The 25,829-nt window shown below is 47.0% G+C and overlaps 1 protein-coding gene and 1 non-coding gene across 3 annotated transcripts in view; both read left to right on the top strand.

Moving 5' to 3' along the window:
* LOC149358769 (calcium-activated chloride channel regulator 2-like) overlaps nt 1–25,829 on the top strand; it is a 458,350-nt gene that overhangs the window by 392,186 nt on the left and 40,335 nt on the right. For both annotated transcript variants that reach the window (XM_089570958.1, XM_089570957.1), the window contains 5 exons: nt 2,612–2,939; nt 3,863–4,031; nt 18,520–18,658; nt 21,966–22,090; nt 24,431–24,539. In XM_089570958.1, coding sequence (XP_089427084.1) covers nt 2,783–2,939; nt 3,863–4,031; nt 18,520–18,658; nt 21,966–22,090; nt 24,431–24,539 — 699 coding nt within the window. In that variant the 5' untranslated portion in view covers nt 2,612–2,782. The remainder of the gene's footprint in view (nt 1–2,611; nt 2,940–3,862; nt 4,032–18,519; nt 18,659–21,965; nt 22,091–24,430; nt 24,540–25,829) is intronic.
* On the top strand, nt 15,536–15,607 carry TRNAT-UGU (transfer RNA threonine (anticodon UGU)). The gene has a single exon. It is a non-coding gene; the product is annotated as a tRNA-Thr (tRNA).

The following is a 25,829-nucleotide window of genomic DNA, read 5'->3' as shown; positions in this document are numbered from 1 at the left end:
CTCCGACGATCCCGGATCCTCGAAGGCGCTCTCTCGTCAGCAGTTGTCCACCAGCCTTGTCCTTATCCCGCCGCTGCCAACCAGTTTGTTGCGAGGTACGGGCTGTGACACGGTGAAGGCTAGGAATTGGGTCTTTATTAAAAGAATTGACCCAAACGAAAAGAGGGCCCCAGGCCCTTGGAAAATACAGACTGGCTCCCCGAGCAGCTGCTCTCTTCCGCTGCTGGAGGAAGACTCTCTTTGTCCGCTGACGGTCGAGTTCTCGAACGCCGTGGTCACGTGACCAAGCCGCGGTTCTTGGAAGAAGCGTCCTTGGGGGCCGAATGCAGACCACCCCGAGTTCCGATGCGAGAGGAGAGGGGACAGCCGCGCTTCGCGACCCTCATAAACATGTCAAGTTCGAGAGGAGTGCGTCTTCGGCTGAAAATGAGCCCCGCGTCCACGACGAGGCCGGCACCCTGCGGCGCCGAGGGGAGACCGGGACGCTCGCGGCACAAACAGTTTCCCGGAGTTCGCGGGCCCACAGGCCAGCAGTGTCGTGCAACGCAACACCAGGACGATGAACCATAGAGATGAGTTCTGTTCAACAGCTTCACTCCGCGGCAATCTGTGCTCAAACAGCAATTAACCAGTGAATCCCACCAGAAACGCACAGGGTGCGGTAATATGCGCTACTTTCGTATACCAGAAATATAATTTGCATCGGTGTTCACATACGAAAGGTTTATGTATTTTTTTTTTTTTGACAGGGGGGTTTTGCACCGTCATCTTACTGTCGTTTTCATCGGGGGCTTTCTTTTAATGAGAGATCATTACGAGTGCCACGAAGGCGAACACTGTTCGGTGTTGGTGTCTGTGTAAAGCTCCAACCTGCCAACCGCTGCAGGTGGTAAAGCGGGAACTCACTCTAAATGCCACCTCCACCTTCCACTTCCTTTAACGCCGTCTATAATGACACGCCGGCTATAATAAAACAATGGTGGCAGCAACTTGGTAAGGACACCTCGGTGGCAGGTGATAGTAATTGGGTTCTAGTGATCATAGTGGCTTTGTGAAGTTGCAAGTTGCCGGCGTGGTCATAGCTGTACAGCTCGTGCTCCAAGCTGCAGAACATAGTACAGAGAAAGCGAATGTAGGGAGGAGCGCTCTCGCATTTCCTCCCCACCAGTTCAATAGATCCCCACTAATTTTTTTTTTGCCAATAAAAAATCAATCAATCAATCAATCAATCAATCAATCAATCAATCAATCAATCAGGTTTATTTTCACATCAAGGATGTGGGGAGCGGAGACAAAAAGCCTATAGAGGCTTGACGGAGGTCCCCGCCCCCTACAGCAACTACATTGTGCACAAAAACCCACAATCACACAACGGTACATTATATGTTATGCCTGTGACATATTTAAAACAAAAGCACATTGCATCGAAAATGAACACGTTCAGGGCACGAAAAGAGATGCCTGCAGGGCAAATAATTATAACGAATTCTGCGCTTTTTCCTGCCATATGGAAGGAAAGAAGGGGAGGGGGGGGGGGGGGAGAACTAGAGACCAACCATCGCGACCGACACGAAACTGTAGGGAGCTTCAGGCATAGCACGTGGCAGGAGCCAGCCGAGTGAATTTTCTTTTCTTTAGTATAGACTGCGTCGAGTGCATTGAGACCACCCTTATTGTTGTAGCATCTTCGATTCGAGAGCCAAGTGACATCAAACGAAGTTGTATTGGTAATCAAATTGATTCCGACCGGCAGGCATCGTAAGGATGCTGGCAGTGGAGCGATGGGTCGTGGAATAGGCATAGTTTTGTATTCTGCTCAACCTCGTCTCATCCGCAGCGTTGATGTCGGCTATCCTAGTGTAATTTTTCATTGCCTGCAGTATACAGAGCCAATACAGTTTTCTTGTACTTGAGCATCCGCGTATACAAGTTGAACATGTAGCATGGTTTACGCATTCCTATGTTTCCAATGCGCTTTTTTTTTGTGCAAACAAACAGCAAATTTAACCGCTTTTCCCCGCTTTTTCTTGACTCCTCGCTTTCTCAGCATTCATCGTGCGCTGTTTCCAACTATTTGTCTCAACCTTGGAGAGGCGTGCGTGTGATCCAGCTTCAAAACTTTGTGTATGCAGAGCTGTGGCTTAACCGACTTGGCGTTCTGCTGCTGCGCGTTATGTCTCAGGGTGAATATTTGTCCACGTAATAACGAATTGTGCCCAGTACGGCACGTGCCTTTCTATTTCCTAATTTGCGCATCAACATATTGGAGCAAACCAAAGAAGCAATAAACACTCTGAAAGGGTCGTGAAGATGTTTAGAATCCTTAATTTTTGTACAAAAGCAGGAATTATGAAGAATGTAGGACCGCCAAAACATTAAAGAGTGATTGTGAAATCAAAACAATTGAATCAAACTAGGGAACTTTCAAGCCGTGAATTAGAAACTTTTAAGCGAATGGAACGTCGCTTTGAAATATCTGGTCACACTGAACAAGCCGCCCATAATCAAACATATTGAAAATAAATCAAAGCGGGGTAAAAGTGGTATGAAAATGGCTCTTAAATCATTCCTCGTGGGTTAATACCGATATATTATTTTTTCTTTGTCACAGGCGCTGCTGCGCAATGCCTCCATCAGCCTGTTCCAGTCGACGCGGAACCGGGCCTTCCTGGAGGAGGTCATCGTGCTCGTGCCCAAGGCGTGGGGCCCCAAGGAGACGTGGGCTCGGGCCCCGACTCCCGTGGTGGCACGCGCCGGATGGCAGCTGCACCGAGACGCAGACATGAAGTTGGAACCGCAGGGCGGACCTTTCGGCGACAACCCGTTCACCGTCCAGCACGCTGGCTGCGGGGCGGCCGGGAAGCGACTAGCCATCAGCGCAGGCTACCTGACGCTGCTCGAAGAAGGCGGGCCTGCCGCCGCAAAGTACGGACCGCCCGGTGAGTGGCCGTGGTGTGAGAGCTACGTTGTATCATTTTTAAGCGTAACACAGCGAATCACTAACGTGGAAAATTGGGCGTGTTGGTACATGTCTTGAACGCATCACTGCGGTCATGATGTGAGAGCTGCATAGTATACTTTGTAAGCATTACACAGCGCAACACAGTGGCCACAGTGTGAGAGGCACATGGTTAATTTTTTTATAAGCCTCACACAGCGCAAGACAGTGTTCGCGGCGTGAAATCGCTTCGTAGCTACGCAGAGTTACACGGGGGCTAGACAAGAGCGACACACGAAAGCGCTGATCACAAAAATCAACGACACACACTGAGAGTTCTCATGCGTCGCTCTTGTCTAGCCCTCGTGTTGGTGTCTGCACTAAAGGATGTAACGTTATGTGATTTGGAAGCGCGGCACAGAGAGTTTTTCATTCCACTTAGGTAGTCACGCGTAAAAATACACGATGTCACTGTTCTCTTGAGAGGTAACTTCCTCGCAACGCGTCCACGTAAGCAATTCAGGGAATTGTAAATGAGCCACAGTGAGACTGTGCCCAAAGGCGAGGTGATAGGGTGCCCTTAGTACGCACTAAGCATACTTGAGTGCATACATTAAGAGAAGTTTTTGATAACGAGTCTCTGCCAAGAAGAAAATTTCTTCACTATACTTTTTAAACGCGAGACAGAGTTCGTTGTCACGCTTAAATGATTCCCGCTCAGGCATACTTGGAGACACTTAGAGATCTCATTTACAGCTCGCGGAATCGTTTTAGCAAAGTTTGAAGCAAGCCGTCAAAATTTATCTGCTTGCCTAGAGTGTGTTAAATGGCCCGGAGTGTCCTGTGACGTAAAACTCGTGTCACGCGTTTCAATGTCGTCTCGCTCACCCCGCTGGTTGCGTCGTGCCTGCTGTCTGTGTGCAGACCGGGTGTTCGTGCGCGAGTGGGCCCACTACCGATACGGCGTGTTCACCGAGACCGGCTACCCTGGGGACCCGCTGTACCCGGCCTACAGGGCTCGCACCGGCAGTACCGACCCGGCAGACGTGGCCCTCACCAGTTGCACCAACCAGCCGCTCGAACTGGACTGGAGGTCGGTGGATGCGCCTCATTATAAAACCCTCCTCCTCCTCCTCCTCTCCCCCTCTCTCGTTATAATTTTTATGGCGTCAGTTGTTATTACCTCCTACGAGTAAGACAGTATCATTAGCACAGGCTGTTCATTGATGTGCCATTCAAGTTTAACTCCCGGAAAATAGTGTAAAACCGTTTAAGAAGCGTCTGCACTTCTCAAGCCTTTCGCAACTTTCTCCTCGGTACGACCCCAAAAATGAACCACAATGGCGCCCCCTGTAGTCACTTACGTAAAGTCAAAGCCAGTGCACAAAGGTGTTGCTCCTGTGTGTATCTAGGGCGTAACGGGCAGCTGCGCCTCATGCATTTTGTCTTCTTCGAAAAACTCGATGACGTGCTCCGTAAGCTCGTCACTACTGCCGCGGTCTCCGAGACAACGACGATGTCTCAGACGGGGGGACGACGAAGTGGAGGGCGGGGGTGTGGCACGCCTTCTGCGGTCTCCCTCGGGCCTAGCTGCTCCAGGTGCCTGAGCCCACCGAGTTCTCTGCCCCGCGAGGTTTCATTGTTCGGGAAGCAGCCGCGGCGGCCGTCCACGCCCTTCGCATTTCCTTCGTCAACGCCTTCCCGTCACGCTATAACGTCCCGTCTACGCGCCCTTTTCTCTTAAGCTCTTCTTTACCGTAAGTTTTTTTTCTTCCTCTTCATACCGAGCACGGGGAAGCCACCGGTTCGGACTCAGCCAATCATGTGTTTTGTCTTGCGTTTCTACCTTTTTAAAGTTGAATTTTGCGTTCTACAAAAGAAATAGAGAGATGCCTGTTCTCTTCTTGTAGGACTTAGAACGTCAAAATTTGTTTTTCTTCCTTATCATTGAATGCCCACTTTATCCCCGTTCATTCACCTAGCGAGCTCGCCATATGCCTCCACTCCTTGTTCCCATAACGAGCGAGGATGGCAAGCGAGGTGTACAGTAGATGAGTGGTGGCTAGCTTGCTCGTCGATGCTGTCTCGCATGTTGTTGAGGGACTCCATAGGAGTTTTCGATGTTCCTTTTATTATTTATTTATTTATTTATTTATTTATTTATTTATTGAATGAACCCCTAAAGGCCCTCAATCGAGGGTATTACATAGGGGGGAGCAATGACACACAACGCAAAATAATAATGAGCAAGCACCAAGGTGCAATACATAAATACAGAAAGCACATGTAGAAAACAAAACAAGAAACAAACAAAAACCTGTAGTATACATTGTAATTTACACGAAAAAAGAACAGATAGTGTTTTAGAGGCATAACAACCGCAGGAACAAAACAAAATAATAAAACAGCTGAATGCAGCAAGTGGTACAATCAATTAGTAAAGCTAAACAGACATTTGGGTTAGAAGTTCCTGAAACTTGTTAAGATCCCTTTCAGAAGCGATGTGTGATGGTAGATTATTCCAGTCGACTATAGTACGCAGTACGAAAGAGCAAAAGCAGAAGTGTGGCATGATATGCGTTTAACTTTCAGCGGGTGGTCGCGACGTGGAAAAAAAAGATTCAGGTGATTGAAAAAAATCGTTATGGAGCAGAACATGATGGTAAAGTTTATGGAAAAGGGTCAAGCGTGATAGTTTGCGACGATGTGATAACGTATCAAGTTCGGCGCGAGCCTTTAGTGCTTGTATTTAGTATTTAGAAACTTGGGGCACCACGAACTTTATGACAAATCGTCATTTTCGTGTATCACTTTCTACATTTAAAGCTTAGGTTAAGATAACGTAACGTGTCGTTTACAGGCAACCAAACCGCTGTGTGCAGGCTTGTTGCGCCTGTCCTGGTTCAGAGAATCCGCCCTAATCTTTCGCTGTTTAACATTATCACTCATTAGTGTTGCGCTGTCTGAGGGCACGATATATTATGCCCGTGAGAGTATCACAGTAGATTTTTTTTTCACCATGTTTTAGGGCAGCATTCCGCCCTCCGTCAACTTTAAACATCGCTTGAGTTGAGCTTATATCTATACGTTACCTCTCCCCGTACTTTCCACATCGAATACACATCGAATATTGCGCCCATGTGAGGGAAACGACTAAGACTGGCGCAGCGTGTAGACATGACTGTTCAGCGACTGAGAGTGATATAATTCTGTTTTTCGGCGTTTCCGTTGTACCATGACCGGCTCAATTCCAGATGAAATTTCGTTGCGTTCCGGTTCTGTTCGGGAGGCGCATCGCAACGCGATATCACGTGTTACATAATCCCTTCAAAAACGGGAGAATCGAACAAGCGTCAGCTTTCGTCCAGCAGCAGCTTTCCTTTCACTTTTTTTTTTTGTTAACAGGTGGCCCGCACCACTGGACAAGTTTCACTGCTCGTGATTCGTGTAGGAATCCGCAGCTGTCTGTTCGAATTGAAAAATGGCGTCCAGCTGGTAACAAAAAGCAAAACATGGGGCTCGTGCCCCAACGCACGTCACTTACTTATTGATTTCTGAGGTCATTCGTTTCAAGGATAAAACATCGTTTAGTTCGTTCGACGAGAGAAGAAGCAAAATATGAACTGCGCAGTTAGATGCTCCGGATAGGTTTCGGAACTTGACGTCATGAGGGGATCGTAGCGCCGCGGCCGAACGCGTCATTAGGTTCTATTTATTTATTTATTTATTTATTTATTGATTGATTTATTTATTTATTTATTTATTTATTTATTTATTTATTTATTTTAACGCATTATGGCATTCCCAACCAGACACCCTGCCAACTATAGTAGAGTCTCTTTCTCGTTGGTGTTTATCTTGCAGAACAGATGAATTTAATATTCTTCATAATTAATATACTTGCAGTGTCTGAGCTTGAGCCTGTAGACTCCGTACATTAAATTAAAAAAAAAATAGTCAGACCGGCCGTAATGGCTCAGTGGCGACTGCGCTCCGCTGCCATAAAGAGGGTGACAATCTCACCACAACAAGACGCCCAAATTCCGTCAGTGAAAAGAAAAAAAAATCCGCAATCACCAAGGCTCTCATCTATTAATATGATGGCATCAGACTTCACATCATGCGATTTCGCGTCCTGCGTGGCTGATTGGTCGCAAGAAGTGACGTGACCATGTGATGTCATCACAACCTGTCCACCGGCTTTTGACTTGCGCACCATGCGCAACTTGCGCACCGTGGCAGGTGGCAATTAAATTAATTAAATAAATTTATAGCAATCGCCACCCGGCCACCGTGGTACTGATAAACGCGATCGCGCATCTTGCGTTAGTCACAAAAACAGCGCATTGGTCGAGAGGGCGATGATGTCTTGTCCACCTGCCCAGCGAGTTGTGAGCAACCTGCCCACCGCGGTGCGAAAACTGAAAAGTGCAAAACAAGGGAAACTGGGGAAACAAGGGAAAAAGTGCAAAACTCGGACAAGGCGAAACAGCAGGTTGGAACAGGTTCTCGGCGGACTCACTCAGGGCATGATTATGTGTGCGCAAATAAAGATACGACGACAGTGACAGAATTGTGTATGGGACGAAATAACTGACACAAACACACAGATATGCAGCAGCAACGTTGCTTCTAATGCAGTCGCATTCCACTTAAGCGTCCCCATAGTTCTGGTGCATGTCTTAGATTTCAACGTGTTGTCAAAGTTAACAAGCACCCCTAGGATGCGGTGTTCTTCATAGCTCGCAGTTCAGCTTCGGTACTTTAAGATACATTTATTTTAGTTCTAGATTTAGTAGACGTTTGCTTCTCCGCAATGACTTTTGTCGGTCGTTGTTCACCAAAAAAAAAAAGAAAATAACGCCTGGTGGGAGCTCAGTTTAATGTTGTACGAGGCTTAGAGGCAGGACCAAAGGCTTAAGAAACATTCCTGCTGGGATGTAAACTTTATCGAAAAGGCCGTGCGGAAGGATTGAGAAGCAGCACTTACGTCGATATGAGTCTGAATTTTCTCCGCTTTCTTACTATCGGAGCATTTTAGTCCAACTACTACCTGACCACGTTAAACACACAATGGTCTGCTTAGAATGTACTCAGACACGAGAGTCGATTCTGAAAATTTAGACGCCGGCCGAATTGTGCTCAAACGTATGAGGTCAAGCGGGAAAAGCAAGAGAGAAAAACTAACAGCGCAGAACCACAGAAACACATAAGCGCACGAACACCGAGAGGGAAAAGTAAAAAAAATAGACGAAATCGCGTGTAGATACAGGATGCCACCATCTCCCTTGCGAAATAGAATCGGCCCAAAAAGGCCCGAAGGAAAAGAAGCAGCGGCAGCAGCATCGCTCAGGGAGCAAACGTCGTTCGAACAAGGAAAGAGACCACGTCACCGTCGTGTCCGAGTTGGCGGCGACCTCCGCCTTTCTTCCTACACCCTTGTTCAGCTCGACGGTGGTGGGCGCGCTGTTTGCTCTCTCAGGAATCGAATACGGGAGGAAAACCTTCCCCCCCCCCTTCCCCCACCTCCCCACCCCCCTTTTCTTGCCCGGAGTCTTACACCGCTAAGAGCTCCGGTCCCACTGCTACTCCTGCTTTTTCTCTTGCACGGAGGCACTGCGGCAAAGCACGCGCTAAGAGAGCGGGGGTGAAGTGTGCAATCGATGCTGCGGTAGTCCCTCCCTGGAGGATGTTTTAAGCACTACAAACCTTCGTTCGCTCGGAGAGGCAGTAAAAGACGACGAGAGCTTCGTACCCAGCAGCACCTCGTGTTCGCTGTTGCTATACCGCCCCTTTCCTGTCTACCCTTCTTCCTTTTTATCCCCGGACAAGACTACTGTGAGTTGCGTGACAAAGGGTGGAGGTGGTTTTCCTTAAGAATGGTATGCTTCCCCCACACGTTCCCCTTGTGTTCCGCTTTCTTGTTTCTTTTTGCTTGTCTGGGCGGTGCAGCTGCGTGCTACTAGGTTACCGTGAATATGAAAAGAGGTTTGTTGTACTCGCACGGTATTGCCGTCCTGCCGCCGGCTTGTCAGATCTTTCATATAGACGAGAAGACTGCTCCAGCTTGCGTCTTTTGATTTAACTTGCCTATACTGGGCGAACACTAAACAAAACTAGCCGTATACTGCATGCATGAGCGGTGTGTGCTTCATATCACTGTCACGTTTGATGCCCCTTTCATTTATTCCACGCACTGAAGCACATGAGAGCAGAGAAAAACGCTGCTTTGTGGACAGCTTGACAAGCTCGCACCCCCTAATATATAAGGGCAAGGACAGACAGTACAAGCGGTACGTGAATCACAAGGAAACAACAAACTTTTTGAAAGTAACTGCCAGAAAAAAGATATCATTTGATATTGAGAGACTGGACACCATTGTATAAATACAACAATAAAATACAAAATTTAAGGAGCAAAAAAGTCGTTGCATCTTTCACTGAGATCTTACAAAATTTTTTGAAAAGTACAAAACATCAGTATATGGGGCGTATACAACCAACTATACATGCATCAGAAAACATATGGGATAATAAAAATCAAGTGTACAACACGTTAGCGTTTCTAATATACTCATGCACCCTGTGATTGATATTGAAGCTCAGGATGTGTGCTCTAGCTTTGTTTCGAGAATTGTGTCAGATGTAAAGCGTTATTCAAATGATACACAGCAACCATGATAACAAGAAAAAATTTGCAGACAGCTTTGTTTAACGTCGAATAAAAGTACGTTATTTACGCTGCTTTTGAAGCACGAGCTAAGGATAAGAGAGTGATTTGTCCTTTCAGCACTGACAGCTGGCACGCAATGCAGAAGTTTTTATGAGGCCTGTTTTGGAAGTTGTATTTTGTGTTTGTTTCAATAGCCAGACGTTCGCATTGTCCCAGTCCACCTATGCGCGTTATTTGTGATTGAATACGTTTGTTCGCTTGATTCAACTAGCTGACAGCAAAAAAAAGAAAGAACTTTCAGGTTTCGCATTTTCACGAACGATTGATTCTGGAAAAGGCCACTTGGGGACCATTTATGTGAGCCGTAGCATGAAAGTTTCGTCGTCGAAGTTTTCTACCCGTCTGTAATGTTGGGAAGCACGCGTTAGGGCTTGTTATTTTTTCTCTTTTTACTCGTTGCTTGCAAATACAAATCACCTGTTCGCGAGAGGCACTTGGGCAAAGCGCTCGGGTTTGATCTGAAACAAAAGTTTTGCTCTAACGCGTGACCTTGACCCTTTTCTTGTTTCGTTTTTTCTCCCGTATGGCTCTTTATCCGTGCATGTTTTGTTTCTACCGGAACAATTTAACCAAGAGGCCTTGGTTGTTCATGTCACTGATGACGTTATCGTTGACTGAACCATAGGTCCACGTAATTTTGGAAGCAGTCTTGCGGCATGTGTGCGACAATGTTTCAAGGGTGGACATGATAAACAGAAATCCTAGGCTTAGCTATGCGCATATCATTTTGTCATGTGTTTCTCTGAAGCTGCAGCTGATAACGAGCATATAAATTATGAACGCAACGCGCAAGTCCACATCTTGTGTCGTTGACATTTCAGTTCTTGCTTTTCTATTAAGTGTAATTCATGAGCTTCTTTTTAACCCTCTTTCATTGCGCATGGAATATTTCCTAAATGGCTTATCTCCATACCAAGACATCTCTAATCCTGTTTCAAAACTAATTAATAAAAGAATTATCGCGTCTATTTTACCAACATGCGCGATTCTATGCAAATCAATATTTTGGCGTAGAATTTTAAAGAAGGCATCATTATCAACAGGAACGCTGCCTTACATGTTCGGCGCTTGTCGGTAGGTCACTGACACGTTTCACAAGCACTAGGTACTCTTGAGAACTAACCATCTGTCGCAGCAATAAAAGCAGTTACATGCGCGAGATCTACACCGACCGACAATTACGTAACACGAGCGGTTCTCAAGCCTCGCACAGTCGCCTCCTGCGCTTGTTTACCTTCCTCCCGTTCGGTCCAGGCCCAGCCCCGTGTCTGGCAAACAGTTGACTGCACCCGTAGAGAGATGGTCCTTGCACGACATGAACGGGGGAGCAAACATGCCATGCCTGCTTTGAGAGAAGAGAAGCAATGTAAAGGTAACACGCGCACAAACATCTCGCTCCTAATGCATGGCAAGTACACAAGAAAACAAGAAAACAAGAAAACAAAGCGAGCTTGCGAGACTGAGTTCATCAAAGCGCTTCGCTTCCGCACCATCGGGGCCTGATTGGCTGCATGAATAATTAATAGCCGCCAGCGCTAGTTCCCTGCTCTCTCTTCGCCCCTCGGCCTCGCTCCGAACGAGGCATCCTTTGTCCTCATCTCCCTCCCCCTCCCTTTCTCTCCGTCCGCTTTCCCAGCGCTATCGCACCTTGCGCCTTCCTTCAATGGTCCATCACATCCCCGTTTTTCCTTCGCCTCTACTCCTTCCTTCCTCGCACCACCTTCGTCCAACCTTCTCTTCAAGAACTCTCTCTTCCTTGCATGCTTGTTCGGAGCGCAAATGTTCTCCGGGGCTGACTAGGTATTTACTTACCTATGTTCTTCACCTCCCCCCATCCCCCTCCTTTCCTCCTTGCCTTCCATGCCGTCTCCGCCTTTTCCTTCCTCTGGCTTCTTTCCTCCAGCTTTCCCCCTCACCCTCTCGGTGGACAGCGGCATGCCTGTCTGACTGTCTGGCCACGTAATTGGCGCTGAATCGCCCCAGCAGAATCGCGCCCACCCTTTAGTTCGGCGGTGGATGATAAACGCTCCCTACGGAAGAATTTGTCTTGAGCCTCCGCCGCCCCCTCAGCCCAGCCACCGCTTCTTCCCCCTCCAACCCATCCACTGACATAGCCCCCTATGCTCTCCTTGCCTTCTGGATATTATTTCGCCTCCACAATATTTTTTTTACTTTGCTTTCAACCTTTCCGTTCTTACAGTTGCTTTCGTCTTCTCGCGTGGGAGTTTCCTGAGAAATCATTTACACTTTTTTTTTCTTTTCCTCCCACTTCTGAGCCTTATCTCGCCCAAGTATTCCTCCGCAAACAGCCCTTATGTGCTATTTTTTTCCTAGCTCATCTCTTTGATGGTTCTCCGGCGGTTATCTTATTTTTTCTTCTCGAAGTTATTTTAGCATGCACGCTATACTTCGTCTTCTGTACGAACAAAACGAAAGGAAAGCAAGATTTAAAAAAAAATAAAAGGCAGAATCCAGCCCACACCGCATGTGGATTTCCTCTATTGGGCAACGTCTCGTTTTGCATGAACTTGGTCCTTTCTTTAAATAGGGAATTTGTGCGCCACGTATTGTTGTGGGCTTCCATATTCAAGCCTATTTCTCGTGCATGTCTGCTTCTTTCCTTTCTTTACACTTTCTCTCTCTCTCACACTCTTGTGGTACAGCGGCAGAAAAAATTTCGGGCTCTTTCTTTCTTTCTTTCTTTCTTTCTTTCTTTCTTTCTTTCTTTTTCTTTCTTTCTTTCTTTCTTTTTCTTTCTTTCTCTCTTTCTTTCTTTCTTCCTTCCTTTCTTTCTTTCTTTCTTTCTTTCTGTTTCCTACTAACAAGTATGCTCGTTTTAGGTCCGCCTTCTATTCCTTCTTCGTTGGCGTTATCTGCTTCACCGCCTGCTGGATATAACCGAGAATAACTAAGCGCTACTAATTCGCGTTCAATGCTTACACTCAGAAATTATGCTTAACTGTTATTAGCGTGTATTACTAATACCTGCTTGTATACCCGCCAATACAGCATTACTAGTACCAGCCCATTCCTGCGTTCTTTCTTCTTTGCCAGTGCCACTAGTACTGCTCGAAGAGGCGGTCACTTTTCAGAGAAATGGCTCTGCCATGGGCCAACGTTGGCCAAACATTGGCTCATGGCAGGGCCATTGGCCAATGTTGTGGCCGTCGATGTCGCGCCCTTCCACCCCAGTGCGTGGTAGTAAACCGGTTTCTTCTCCCAGTTAACCTTCCCGGCTTTCCCCCTCCTCCCTGTTTTTCCCCTCTCCCTCCTTTCTTTGTTAAAAGCGGTCCCATCCACAAGAATTTCCCAACATTGGCCAATGACTGAGAAAACAATTCTTTGACAACGCTCCCACCGCACGAGCTGACAAAGGCTGTGAATGCTCAACGCATTCGCGTTGTTTTCGAGGGTGACTGGCCTTTCCGAAAATATTTGACTATGCGCTGCGGCTGTTACTGTGCCCTTGGTGATAGATACAAACCGACGAGGAAGACTGGTCATACAAGGAGGACTCAAATCCTGGTAGCCTGATTTAACAACTTAGAATTTAGACGAAGAGAAAAACGAAAGGAGCAAATATTTTCATAGAAAAAGAAGCAAACATAACATGGAGGAGGCTCTTTTTTTACACTGCGCGCCTTTTATTCTTTTTCCTTTTTTTTATAGCCCTCTTGTTGCCTGCCGTCAAAACGTGGGCTACGAAACGAGATCCGAATGTGGTTGGTTTACCAAAAATGCTTTTATTTGTATTTTTTTCTCCTCGCTCGAGCTGGTACATGAGTTTCGTTCCAAGGCTCCAAGCGCTCACTTATAACTGAGAACAATTTCACGCCACCCACCCCTCTCGCTGTGTGCTGCAAGCAATCCGGATAATGCGGCATATTGCGAGAACCTGATTTTAGCCGGCGGCCAGATGGATAGATGGAAGGTCTACCAGCGTGTTTATTGCTTTGGAATTTTAATTATTCGTGGGATTAGTCTATTTGCATGGAGGAAATCACAGAGGAAATGAATGAAAAGAAGTCGACTTGAAGCGAGCAGAAACGGCCGATGTTATTAGCTTATCCTCCTTCGTTAAACTGAGCTTCTCACTTCTTTCGATAGATAAACAGTCAAGAAATTTTACAGCACAAGAAGCCCCTAAAAACTGCGTTAAACACGCCACTTACAAATCTCATCGACTATTCGCGGAACATACCAATCCTGTTTCGCCCTTTACCTGCGTGTGCTTGTCGAGAGCTATACCTGCTAAGCATCGGTAACAAGTCTTGCGTGCTACGCGTTATATTTCGTGAATATATTGGCTCCTGGCAGCGGTCGCATTTGCATCAAAACAAAACTATCTGGTGAAAGTGCATTCATTAGATTTGAAGAAAACATCAGCCTATATAGCCACCAGTGCGGGCAAACTCTCGTCTTCCCCAAAGCATAAAAAAAAGACTGCTTTCCAATAGCGTTTCCGTTCTTGCTTCCTCACAGGTGCGTTGTTTACCTCAATTATGCGTGTAGTTTCGGAAGCAGAATCTCATCATTCTCATTCTCTCAGAGAATCTCATTCTCTGAGTTTGTTCCCGCCTCCCCCCCCCCCCCCCCTATATAAACAACGCCCTCTACTGGTATAGAAATGAATGCTAACTATTCACGCTAACAAGGGCAGCCGCAGTTGAATGCCCGCTTTTAGACACGATTAAATTTCGAGAACAGCGTTCGCCTCACCCCAAACAAACGATGCCTGCCGAACGGAGGTTGTTCCTTTTTTTGTTTTCTTTCTCGAAGTATGCATTACGAAACGAGCTACGCATTTTTAACCACACATATGTAAATATCTTTCCTTACACTCAAAGTGAGTTGCTTTCATTTTTATGCCCTGTCGTTTTCTCCACTTCATACACTCGGATTTTGTCGAGCAACCGGCCTGAAACACCCGCACTTTTGAAGCAAGGGACATCAGTATATTCTTTTTTACCATGTATTCAGATAGTGACGCAGAAAGTGCGGTTGTTCTCAATGTGTTACCAGTTTTGAACGTGACTAGATTTCAAACTACCTAAACGCATTTTTACGCTGTGGTTACAACTGAGCTTCAAGGAACTAGCTCTTTGATATTTGCTTAGTTACTGCTACTAGCTCCCTGCGTTGGTAACTGTCGTATCTGCAACAGTAACTACAATTATTGAAAACCTATAGTCAGTACAGTGCAGAGTGTCTAAAAGCTATCGGTGATATATATATATATATATATATATATATATATATATATATATATATATATATATATATATATATATATATATATATATCAGACATGAGAAATCGTATATCTTATTGAGATTAACCTGGTTCAGATTACTTGATGAAAACCCTTCCCCTCTTTATCTCTGTTTCACCAGGCGTATGTGAGTGTGTATATATATATATATATATATATCCCACCGGCGGCAGTGGTTGTTTTTTCTTCTGCTTTTCTAATCAATTCGCTTTAAGCGATAACATATTAAGTAATATTCTAAATTGATCAACACCACAAAATAAATAAATTAATTAAAAAATCCCCTGTGCCCTTTGGTTTCTGTGGCTGTTGGCTTCTTTCATATTTATAACGAACCCCTCATTCCCCTTCCCTTGTTTGCTTAATTGCTTAGCGAGGGCCTCGGTTCTGGCAGCCTTGACGCCATAGGAAGCATAAGAGGGTTCTCACGCAGCTTCCACCCTCTCCGTTCGATGACGTTCTACGTCACACCTGCGGTAACTCAGGACGTTCTACGTCCGCCGCTTAGGAACATGGGTGGCGCTGATGAACACTCTCAAAGTTAGGTTACTTGTAAACATAAATACCCCCGAAAGCAGAAGATTTGACAGCCGTCGCCGTAGCTCAGAGGTAGAGCACCGGACGTGTAATTCGGAGGTCGTGGGTTCGGATCCCACCGGCGGCAGTAAATGTTTTTTCTTCTGCTTTTCTAATCAATTCGCTTTAAGCGATAACATATTAAGTAATATTCTAAATTGATCAACACCACAAAATAAATAAATTAATTAAAAAATCCCCTGTGCCCTTTGGTTTCTGTGGCTGTTGGCTTCTTTCATATATATATATATATATATATATATATATATATATATATATATATATATATATATATATATATACTCACATATGCCTGGTGAAACAGAGATAAAGAGGGGAAGGGTTTTCATCAAGTAATCTGAACCAGGTTAATCTCAATAAGATATACGATTTCTCATGTCTGATTCCTTTATCATTTGATTATGTATTTAGCCCAGCATAGTTATAATCAGCCACCCAACCGAAGAAGCAGGTTCATTTTTTATTCCAACGTGGCATACCTAGGTGTCTCGTAGCTATAAAAGTGATGGAATAATAGCCGCGCTTAATCGCGCATGCGTACGCTCATGATAAACACGAATATTATACATGGACGCTACAGTCTAAGCCCCAGCTTTCGTACGCCCTACGCACACACAGAAACGCAGCGGCGTTGCCTATTTCTTCCTCATTTGCATGTACGGCGCACGCGAATTCTCGTTCGCGTCGGAGAGCACGAACCAAGCTCGCTGCGGGGAGCAAGCCATCGTCGGAAGAGCGAAACACAAAGCTCCTCTCCGTTTCCCGGACGCCTAATTTTCCGTCTTTTGCAGTGGTTCCTTGTCCTCAAATTTCTCTCTTGTCGTACAAAGGAAAGCCGTAATATAATGGGCGCCGCCGCTTGAATTGCGCGCTACGAACAAAGCATTAGCCTCGTACGAATCGAGCCCCGTTTTCTTTTTTCTTCTTTTTTCTTTTCTCGAGAGTCTTCTGATTTCTTGGCTCTTTGTCGTAGCTGCTGCCCGCATTATGCGGGGGCGCTTCTTTGAGAAATACGCTGGCTATTGTAGGGTTCACAACAATTCATCAGAGCTACGTGCCATTAGTTGTGGCTGCGTGCGTACGCGTATTTATGTGTAGCGTTTCGGATATCAACTTCATCTTTCATTCATTATTTATTCGTAGCAACCATCATTTTCCGTTAGATACCTTATTCATAGTTTATTCTAGTTGTGTCGGGCATGTATATATCAGTAAGGCTTCGGCCAAAGCTTTGAAGTCCGGAAATGGGGCGGAGGCCTTACAACACTGGCGATGATAAGGGCGGATTTAATTAAACGGAGCGTCGATTAATTAGAGAATTAGCGTTCTCATTTAATGAATGGATGAGTAACTTTTTCTTTTTTCTTTTATTTAGATGTATTTACATTGTAATGAGTGCTTGTATTAAAATTTCCTGATTATTAAAAGTACCCGCCGCGGTGGCTCAATGGTTACGGCGCTCGGCTGCTGACCCGAAAGACGCGGGTTCGATCCCGGCCGCGGCGGCTGAATTTCGATGAAGGCGAAATTCTAGAGGCCCGTGTGCTGTGCGATGTCAGTGCACGTTAAAGAACCCCAGGAGGTCGAAATTTCCGGAGACCTTCACTACGGCGTCCCTCATAGCCTACATTGCTTCGGGACGTTAAAACAAACCAAACCAAACCAAACCAAACCAAACCAAACCAAACCAATCATTATCAAAAGTAAACAAGCTGAACGCTGGGAACATCGAAAAAGAGGCAAAGATTATGGGGCGGAGAGAGGATTATCTTGAGCGGTACGTCTTGTGTAGTATGTACAAGACTATTCATAGTGCAAACCATTTTTTCGGCCTAAATTTACAGGCCGAGCGTATCGCCGCTGCTGTTGCCCTTCAGCGCCAAAGTAGGCGTGCCATATGGAGATAGACAGGGAAAGGAGAGGCGGATAGGAACCCGATTGGTGAGCAGTCGGGCAGTGGAAGAGGTAATGGGATAGGCCTGTATAGGTAGAGGAGCAGTTGGGACTGGAGGGTTCGGATCGACAGTCCTAGAGAAAGAGCCGGCTGGGGGTGATGACTGCATTGATTTGGATATGCCGAACAAGGCGAACCTTTGGCACAGTGAGTGCCAGACTGACACGCTTGGGTCGCATTTCGATGGAGGCGAAATGCTAGAGGCCCGTGTACTGCGCGATGTCGTGACCAATGGACAGTCCCTCGCATTCTGGAAAGCATTCTCTAGAGGAACCAAGCCTTCGATCCTCCGCCTGTCATTGCTTGTGGTCTATGCCATTGGAGCGCAGTGTTTTGAGGAACGCGCATCGGAGCAAAAGTCAGCCAGTTTAGAGTGCTTCCGGAGCACACGGCTCTCGCAGTTCAACGGGGCGGAGATTGCACAATCCCATTGCTAGGTGTGCGACTGAAACGAATTAGTCATCATCGTATATAGTCAGGTATCTAGCTAGACAGTTCATTAAACACTTACAATTAATTATCAATTAATTGTTCACCTATCTGCTTTGTTAATTAGTTTATTAAATGATTATTTATTGGTTTATTAGCTGTCGTTCAGTTGTTAGCTTTTGTTAATTACTTAGTTAATGCTAAATTGATTAGTTAGTTAGTTAGTTAGTTAGTTAGTTAGTTAGTTAGTTAGTTAGTTAGTTAGTTAGTTAGTCAGTTAGTTAGCTAGTTAGTTAGCTAGTTAGTTAGTTAGTTAGCTAGTTAGTTAGTTAGTTAGTTAGCTAGTTAGCTATTTAGTTAGCTAGTTAGTTAGTTAGTTAGTTAGTTAGCTAGTTAGCTAGTTAGCTAGTTAGTTAGTTAGTTAGTTAGTTAGTTAGTTAGTTAGTTAGTTAGTTAGTTAGTTAGTTAGTTAGTTAGTTAGTTAGTTAGTTAGTTAGTTAGTTAGTTAGTTAGTTAGTTCAATGTCACGTGCTCCGCTAAGGGTTGGTACGACCAAACATTCAGCTGACCGTTCCTGTTCCCCATGCTCGACGCAGGACGACATCTGGCCAGGGATGCGTGCCTCGTGTGGACCCCCTGACGGGGCGGCCCCGGGACGATGACTGCCACGCCCTGCCCAACCGGACCCAGGAGAACGTCTTTTCCTCCATCATGGCGCTTCAGACTTTGCCAAACGTAAGGAGGGCAACGCGCCATCCCTTTCTGCCTATCCATTTTTTCTCTCTTTTTGTTGCGTGGCTGAAGCCAGCTTTTAATCATTCGTCTAGCTTCTTGGGCGCTACCATATAAGAAAAACTGCTGCAAAGAAAAAGGAATACATCAGCTGCAACTTTCGCGTTGCCCCCACACCAGTTTGATACTCTGTAGAAGATTAGAGGGCTCACCCGGCGTACGAAACGTTAACGCAAGCTCGACTAGACCGTCTATACATGGACGTCACGTGACAATATTTCTCTTGCCGGCGAGACACGTCAGCGTCCGCTGTATAGGAGCAAAGCAATATGACGAAACTCTTGCGCCACTTTTATTCGCGTCCCGTATTTCGCAGGATATGGACCTGTAAAACCAAAGATCGCTCTTCCAAATACTTTCCGAGTAGAAGGGGCTCTGGAAAATTTCTCCAGTTCCCAGCGCCCGAAGGGACAACCATCGCAGACAGCTGTTTCGAAACAATCTGAGGAATATTCGGCGTCATTTTTCTCTTCCTTCCCCGCCCCCTACGTTCATCTTCGAAGGATTTCGCAGTAAGCCTAAAAAAAAACCAGCAGAGTTCTTTTCGACTAGCAGATACCACTGTACCACCACACACCAGCATCATCTGCAGCGACTCCTCTATATCGCCGTTATTGCATGTCAATTCTTTCCCGCTATCGCCGCCCACAAGCCTGCTTTTTCAGCCTACGTCTAGCATCCCGTACGTACTACCACAGTGACCATGCGGGCGACAACGATGAGCCAAGCGGCATGGTGCTCTAGCGCGCTTTAGGCGGAGACGTGCGCCGTGCCATAACTTATCAGGGCGCGCCGGAGCGGCGGTAGGGTGCCGTCTAGGTTTCGTCGTGTTGTGGAAGGTGAAGGGAGGGGTCCTGGGATGGGGGGGGGGGGGGGGGCGCATTTAGGCCAACATCCATTCATCACGCACGAGCAAGACTCCGGGCTCCGAGCCAAGCCAAGCCTAGCCGAGGCTGTAGCGCTTTCTCTCACACCGCCTCGTCCCCCTACTCTGTGAGCGTGTTTGCGCAACATTTGAGCGCTCATTGATTCATGAGTTTCAAATTTACGAGCCGCCTCTACCGCGCGGGTGCATCGGTGTCTAGTGTTCGTGGCTTCCGCTCCCTGCGCATCGTGCTTCCCCTCCTCTCCCGAGATCGAGCCCGCTCTCGTGCGAGCTCCCGCTTCCGATGATGTTGTAGTCGCATTTTTTGGGATACTCCGTTCGATCTGCAGTGTCGGAACGCAGTTCAGTTCTACGCTCTAGGACAGTCTGCCACGTCGAAATTGTGTACGCAGAAGGCTCATCTTCGCACAGCGGCAACCAGAGGTCACTGTTTCACAGTATATACAGTAGCTATAGCTAAGTGTGTCTCGGTCACTGTTTTCAAATTCGAAAGCGCGTTTATTAACGAGTATCGTTCGCAGGGCTATCCACCCATTTTTTTCGGATGCGGTTGGTTCCGTTTACGTGATACTGTGACGGTATCCGTAATGAAATTCATTAGATAGAGAGCGAGAACCCGTATGAGTCCATTTAGAGACGGTGAAGACTTATCCCAACACAGTCACCGTTCGCGCCTGCTGACCCTTTTGATTGGAGTTTATATGAACTACGGTTCTAGAGGGCATCTTCAATTCAGCGATATTATATGTGAGCCGCACACCCTCTCTGCTTCGTTGTAGTAAGTCATCCTATGAATCCCTGCCATGCGTTGTAGTTAACTTTTCGCAGTCAGGTCGTGTCTGGCACAGTACCAAAGAGCGCTTGGTCTTGTGTTTCAGGTCCTTTTCAACGCCGCAGCTAACCGCCATCCCATGTCACTCTGCTACCTGGTTTATTAAGATCTAGCTGTGGTTCTATATTCGCAGCGCTCTTTTTCAGACGTTCGAATTTCTTTGTAAAAATTTCTGGCATTCACACTGCCGCCTAAATAACTTCGAAACGTGTAACTAAACCTGCCTAGCGTGCAATAATACAACTACATCTGCCGCTATGGACGACGGTGGCGCTGGTGAGCACTCTCAAGTAAATCCCCTCGTTATTCTCAAGATTAGGTTACACGCAACATATATCCTCCGAAAGCAGAAAACTGGATAGCCGCCGCCGTGGCTCACTTGGTAGAGCACCGCACGCGAAATTCCGAGGTCATGGGTTCGGATCTCACCGGCGGTATGTGGTTGTTTTTCTCCTGCTTTCTAATCAATTATTTTGCAGCGATAAAATAATTACACTATATTAATTTTCTGTTGATCAACATCATAAATTTTAAAAAGGTAGAAACATTCCCCAGTGTTTCATGATTTCGGCGAATGTCGGCTCCTTTAATGTGTCATAACGAGTCCATCCTTTCCCTTGTCTGCCGCCTTCACCTGATGGCCAATAACAATGTTATTCATGTGAGCGTCCGAGGTCATGTTGTTATTCAAGTAAATGTTATCCAAGAATCGGATTTGTCAGGATTTGCACACTGCGCACTCTATAGTCATATGTGATTCAAGTGGATCCTCTTAAAGTGGACCTCCTAATGTTCACCATTTAAAGAGAAGCTCCTTTGGTGTACATGTATAAAGAAGGCGGCGAGGGGGGGGGGGGGGGGGGGGGGGGGGGGGGGGGGGTTACTGAGGTGTGCCATTTAAACGTGCCTCCTAAACTGCACCATTTAATGCAAATCTCCTAGCCTGTACACTTTAAAGTGGACTTCTCGAGAACCTCTTAAGAAGATCTTCTCCAGAGGAACCTCTTAAGACGCGCAATCTACACGAGTTCACAACGCTACGCCAAAGGAGAGCAAGCTATTCTCAGACAGGTGCCCCTCCAATGGCCCGTGCCTCGTGACGCAATGACAGGCATACACTATTCACTTATACGCTTTGCGGGTAAAACGCTGTCGCAGTTAAGTCTACGCCATGTGAGTGCAAAGGGCCACCAACATCGCGCGGTTCCAGCGTTGGCACTAGCGCGGATGGGCCGAACGGCCCGGCACGTTATGGCCTTCCTAGGGAAGAAACTACGTAATAGCGTTTTAACGAGGAGCCCTCGGCGTGGTGCTGTGCTCGCGTACGCTGGCAGTCGGACTTTGCGCACCCGTTCGCTGGCGCGCTCCCTGCTTCTCGACTGATAGCGCACGAATCGACCCAAGTGGTGGTGGCTGGAGATTAATCGCGACTGTAAGGCATTGATCGGCCCGCTGCTTGCCAGAAGCCAGTGCTGCCTAACGAGCCGTCCTTTCTCTACCCTCACCACCTTTCCCTCTCTCCTCACGCGCAGGTGAACCAGTTCTGCGACGAGGATGAGCACCTGCACAACGACCGGGCGCCGACCAAGCAGAACGCGCTGTGCGACTACCGGAGCACCTGGGATGTGATCGCTGCCCACGCGGACTTCTACCGAAGGTAATAAGGAAGGGCACGCGCTGTGCGGGAACGTGACTACCACTTAACTCTCACTGCCACCCCAGCGTGTGCTGGTGGTTGGGCTTGTGTGGACCTAAAGCTTTTAATCTTCCCTATCCCGCTGCCTCTGAAGAAGTTGTTTTAAAGCAATCTTTTTATTGTTTTTTTTTCCTTGTATGGAGGGCGTGGTCCTCGCAGCTCAGTACCTGCTCCAAGTCCGCGAGTCGATAACGCACATAGGTCTGAAGCTGCGTCTGATTCCTTTCTTTTCTTTTTCTAAATGGGGTGGATATCAGTAGTGAAATTTATGCACGGATATCAGTCTGTACAGGGGCCCACCATATGGCCTTCTTGTCCGTATTTCCACCATGCGCACAGCAGTGCAGTAATCAGTGGTGTGGGTGAGAGAACACGAAGCAGGTTTCGATTAAAGCAAAGTTGGTCATATGTACTCGTAATAAGTGCAAGGATGAAGCAGCTCTTTCGTAGCGTTCCGTAAGACGGTACATATATTCAGGTCATAGGTGAAGATACAAATGGTGACGTCATTCGTACTTTTATTCATGCCAGTACTTCTTATCATGTGAGCGGAAGAAAACGCTTTTTCCCGCCTGCTCGCTCTGCTGTCTTGTTTGCGTTTCTGCGTGTTGGCGACAACGTCGTTTGTACGTAACTGTTGCATGGGAAAATAACTAGTGCAGCGTCTCTGCGAAAGATGGCGGCACCTGCCCACCGACGCATGCCTGCTGTAGCGCGGAGAAAGACTGTTCACTTCGGCTGAGGGAGGCGTCACGTTAACCGGGACAATGCAGACTCGTCGCCCTTCGTAATCCCTTAACCTCCTCCCACTTCCTCGCCAACCTTCATCCGGGTACCTCGAAGGTGAAATGGAGCGACGCGAGCCTCGCTCCTTAACCTCGTTTTCTGAGGCCCGCCATATTTGAAGTCGCCGCCCCGAGGCAGCCGACGAGACCTTTCAACCAACCCCCCGCACCGGGTTCAACTCGAGGAGATTTCTTGAGACATTCTCCCTCGCGCTGCGTCTCGCCGCTGGCATTCTGCGCACTCCTGGCGCGCGTCCTGGCAGAGAAAAGTGAAAAGAAGAGGGGGCGCTGCGTTTGAAACGCGAAACGTGGAGACAATATCTCGCGGAACCACCTACGTTTTTCCTTTCTCTTTTCCTTTTCTTCTCTTCGTTTCGGACTCTCTCTTTCTTCTTTCTCTTCGTTTCTTTTCTCTCTTTCTTTCTTCTCCCGGTTCGCGCAGTTCGCAAATTTGATTTTCGCCACTCGCACGGACTCGCGCGGATAGTGTTGCAGCTGTCGTTTCTGCCGACGGCAAAGGCGGCGGTGGTTCTTAGCGGCGGCCTTGTCAGTGCTTGCTCTGAGAAGGAGCAGCTACATCTCCCTCGCGCGACAAAACACACCCGATGGAAGTGTATCGAATTGCGCTTCGTGTCGTTTTTTTTTTTTTTCCTTTTTCTCTCACCACTACAACCACCGCTCTACCGCAGCCCTTCTTTTCTTCTCATCTTTATTCTCCACTGCTTCTGCTTTCTTGTCTTTCCCTTTGCCTGAAAAAGGGTTCCGTGGCTGAAAAAGCCATCGATGAACGATGGCGGCGTCTAAATTACTGTTTCGGGCTAACTCGGAAGATCAGTACAACGATCACCTTTTTCCTTGCTTTGGCCGCGTCCCTTGCCTCGTTGACAGTCAAGTTGATTTCAGCATCTTTCGTACGCTGGAAAAGTGTAATGGTTAAGGAGGAAGCAAAATCCCTAAAAGTGACCCGACAAGGCCTGTATCCTCTATTCGTGTCGTCGATGTGAAAGCCTCTGTGTGCACTCTGTACAGTCGTTCATAAGAACAGCTTACCGCTCCAGCCACGACAACTGCGATAAAACACCCTATACGGAAAACACTGCTTGATGGTTGAGTAAGTGACGAAAGACTGAATACGCTGTGTGTTAGCAGCATATAAGTTAAATCTACAATGGGTGAAAACGAACGAGATCAAGGCTGATACGTAGTTAAAAGCACGGCGTGGCTCTCAGGAGTATCCTGTTGCTTATCACATGCCACAGTTGCATAACCTGCTTCATAAGCACAGCTTCATAACAACAGTATAGACAAAGTGCAGATACTTCTAATTACTTCAAGTCGGCTCGCATCGCGGTTTCCAGCCGGCGGAACATTCTCTTACTCTGGGACACATAGCTTCTACACACAGTCCTAACCCCTTCCCGTTCTCTGGCGGTTTCTCGACAGCTCATGCAGTCCATGTCACAGTGGCAGCGTCACAGTGGAGACTTCGGTCTTCCTTGTTCTCTTCCTCAAATAGGAACCAGGCCGGCGAGCGACTGCTGGGCAGAACACGCTTCCACTACGTCCAGGAAGCTCCCCTGCGCGTCGTCATGGTCGTGCAGGTCAACGCCGCCAGCGGAATAAGGGTGAGCCAACCGCACGAAGACTCCTCCACGTTTTACGTCTTTCTACTGCAACTTTTCGCCTAACCTATACAATCTCCGAGCCGACACAAAATGGTTCCTAATTGTTCCCTCGCTTCTGTTACGCTCTTTCATGTAAGGTCAAGTGGTGTTATGCTATGCTTTATCACGTCATGTCATGTCATATTATAAAGAAATGAAGACATCGTAACTGTCTCACTTTGTGTGGACGCCTAAATTGTGCCATAAAGAAGCGAGGAGGGAAAGAGAGCGGGAAGCCAGTGACCTGCCCAGGACGCATATTGCCAAACCATATCCCGTAGGCGCCATAGAGTTTCTTACTATTACCTAGACGGAAAGCTGGCAACCCGTCTATGGGAGTTTGCATGGAGGCCTCTCGAGACCACTTCAGCCACCATGTTCGCTCAAATCATCATGAGCTACCGACTGAAGAACTGCAACTTTTGGCCAAAAAATAATAGAAAAATAAAGCTGTTTGATACATACGAATGTCCTAACATTCAATATTTTGCCTAATGATTGCAACAAATGAGCAGAAAAGCACGTCAATGCAAAGTTTGCCCAAAATAAGAGATGGCTAGCTCTCCTATTGGCCAAGTATTGAACACTGCAAAAACTAATATTTTGTGCCTAACAAGCGTACTTTTAAAAGTAAATATGTTTTCAAAAAAAAATGTTGTTGTTTAGACGCTTTAAAAGGTTCTTTAATGGCATTTCGGAAAAGTGAAACCTTTTATTGGCGTCGTGTGCTGTTGCGTTTTCATTACTATGGTTTTTGCGCACTGCGTTCGCGAGAAAGTCGTCTGCGCACACACGAACAGCGTTTTCGGAATGAAACATCTTAGTAGTGCCACTCCATGTTCCCAAAAAATACGACTGTTCCGCAACAAGTAGCTCACCGCCCCATGATGCTTTGAGCGTCCATGGTGGCTGAAGTGCAGCGCCGCCAGCTTTCCCTCTAGGTAATAGTAAGAAACTCGATGGTAGGCGCACTCGAGCAGACGACACCCAGGAGTGCGATCACGTGACATGACGTCACTTCCTCCGTGGCGGTCTCGGTACTCTCACGCCGTTGTAAACAAGTGGTAGTGGTTCCAAGGGGCTATGCCAAGAGGGCAGTTATGCGCCTTCCCTCTGGTTCAGGTGTCCACCGAGATGTGGAAACCTCGCCCTCACCTCACGCTACGTATATTCTGGCATAGCAGAGCTAAGCCACTGGCAATTTAATATACACCGCAAACCACGCAGATGGCGATGCCCGGGACCGTGATG

Source organism: Amblyomma mixtum, chromosome 2 (genome assembly GCF_055824585.1).
Source record: "Amblyomma mixtum isolate Tamu chromosome 2, ASM5582458v1, whole genome shotgun sequence".
Classification (NCBI taxonomy): domain Eukaryota; kingdom Metazoa; phylum Arthropoda; class Arachnida; order Ixodida; family Ixodidae; genus Amblyomma; species Amblyomma mixtum.
This window is presented reverse-complemented; position numbering and strand designations above follow the sequence as displayed.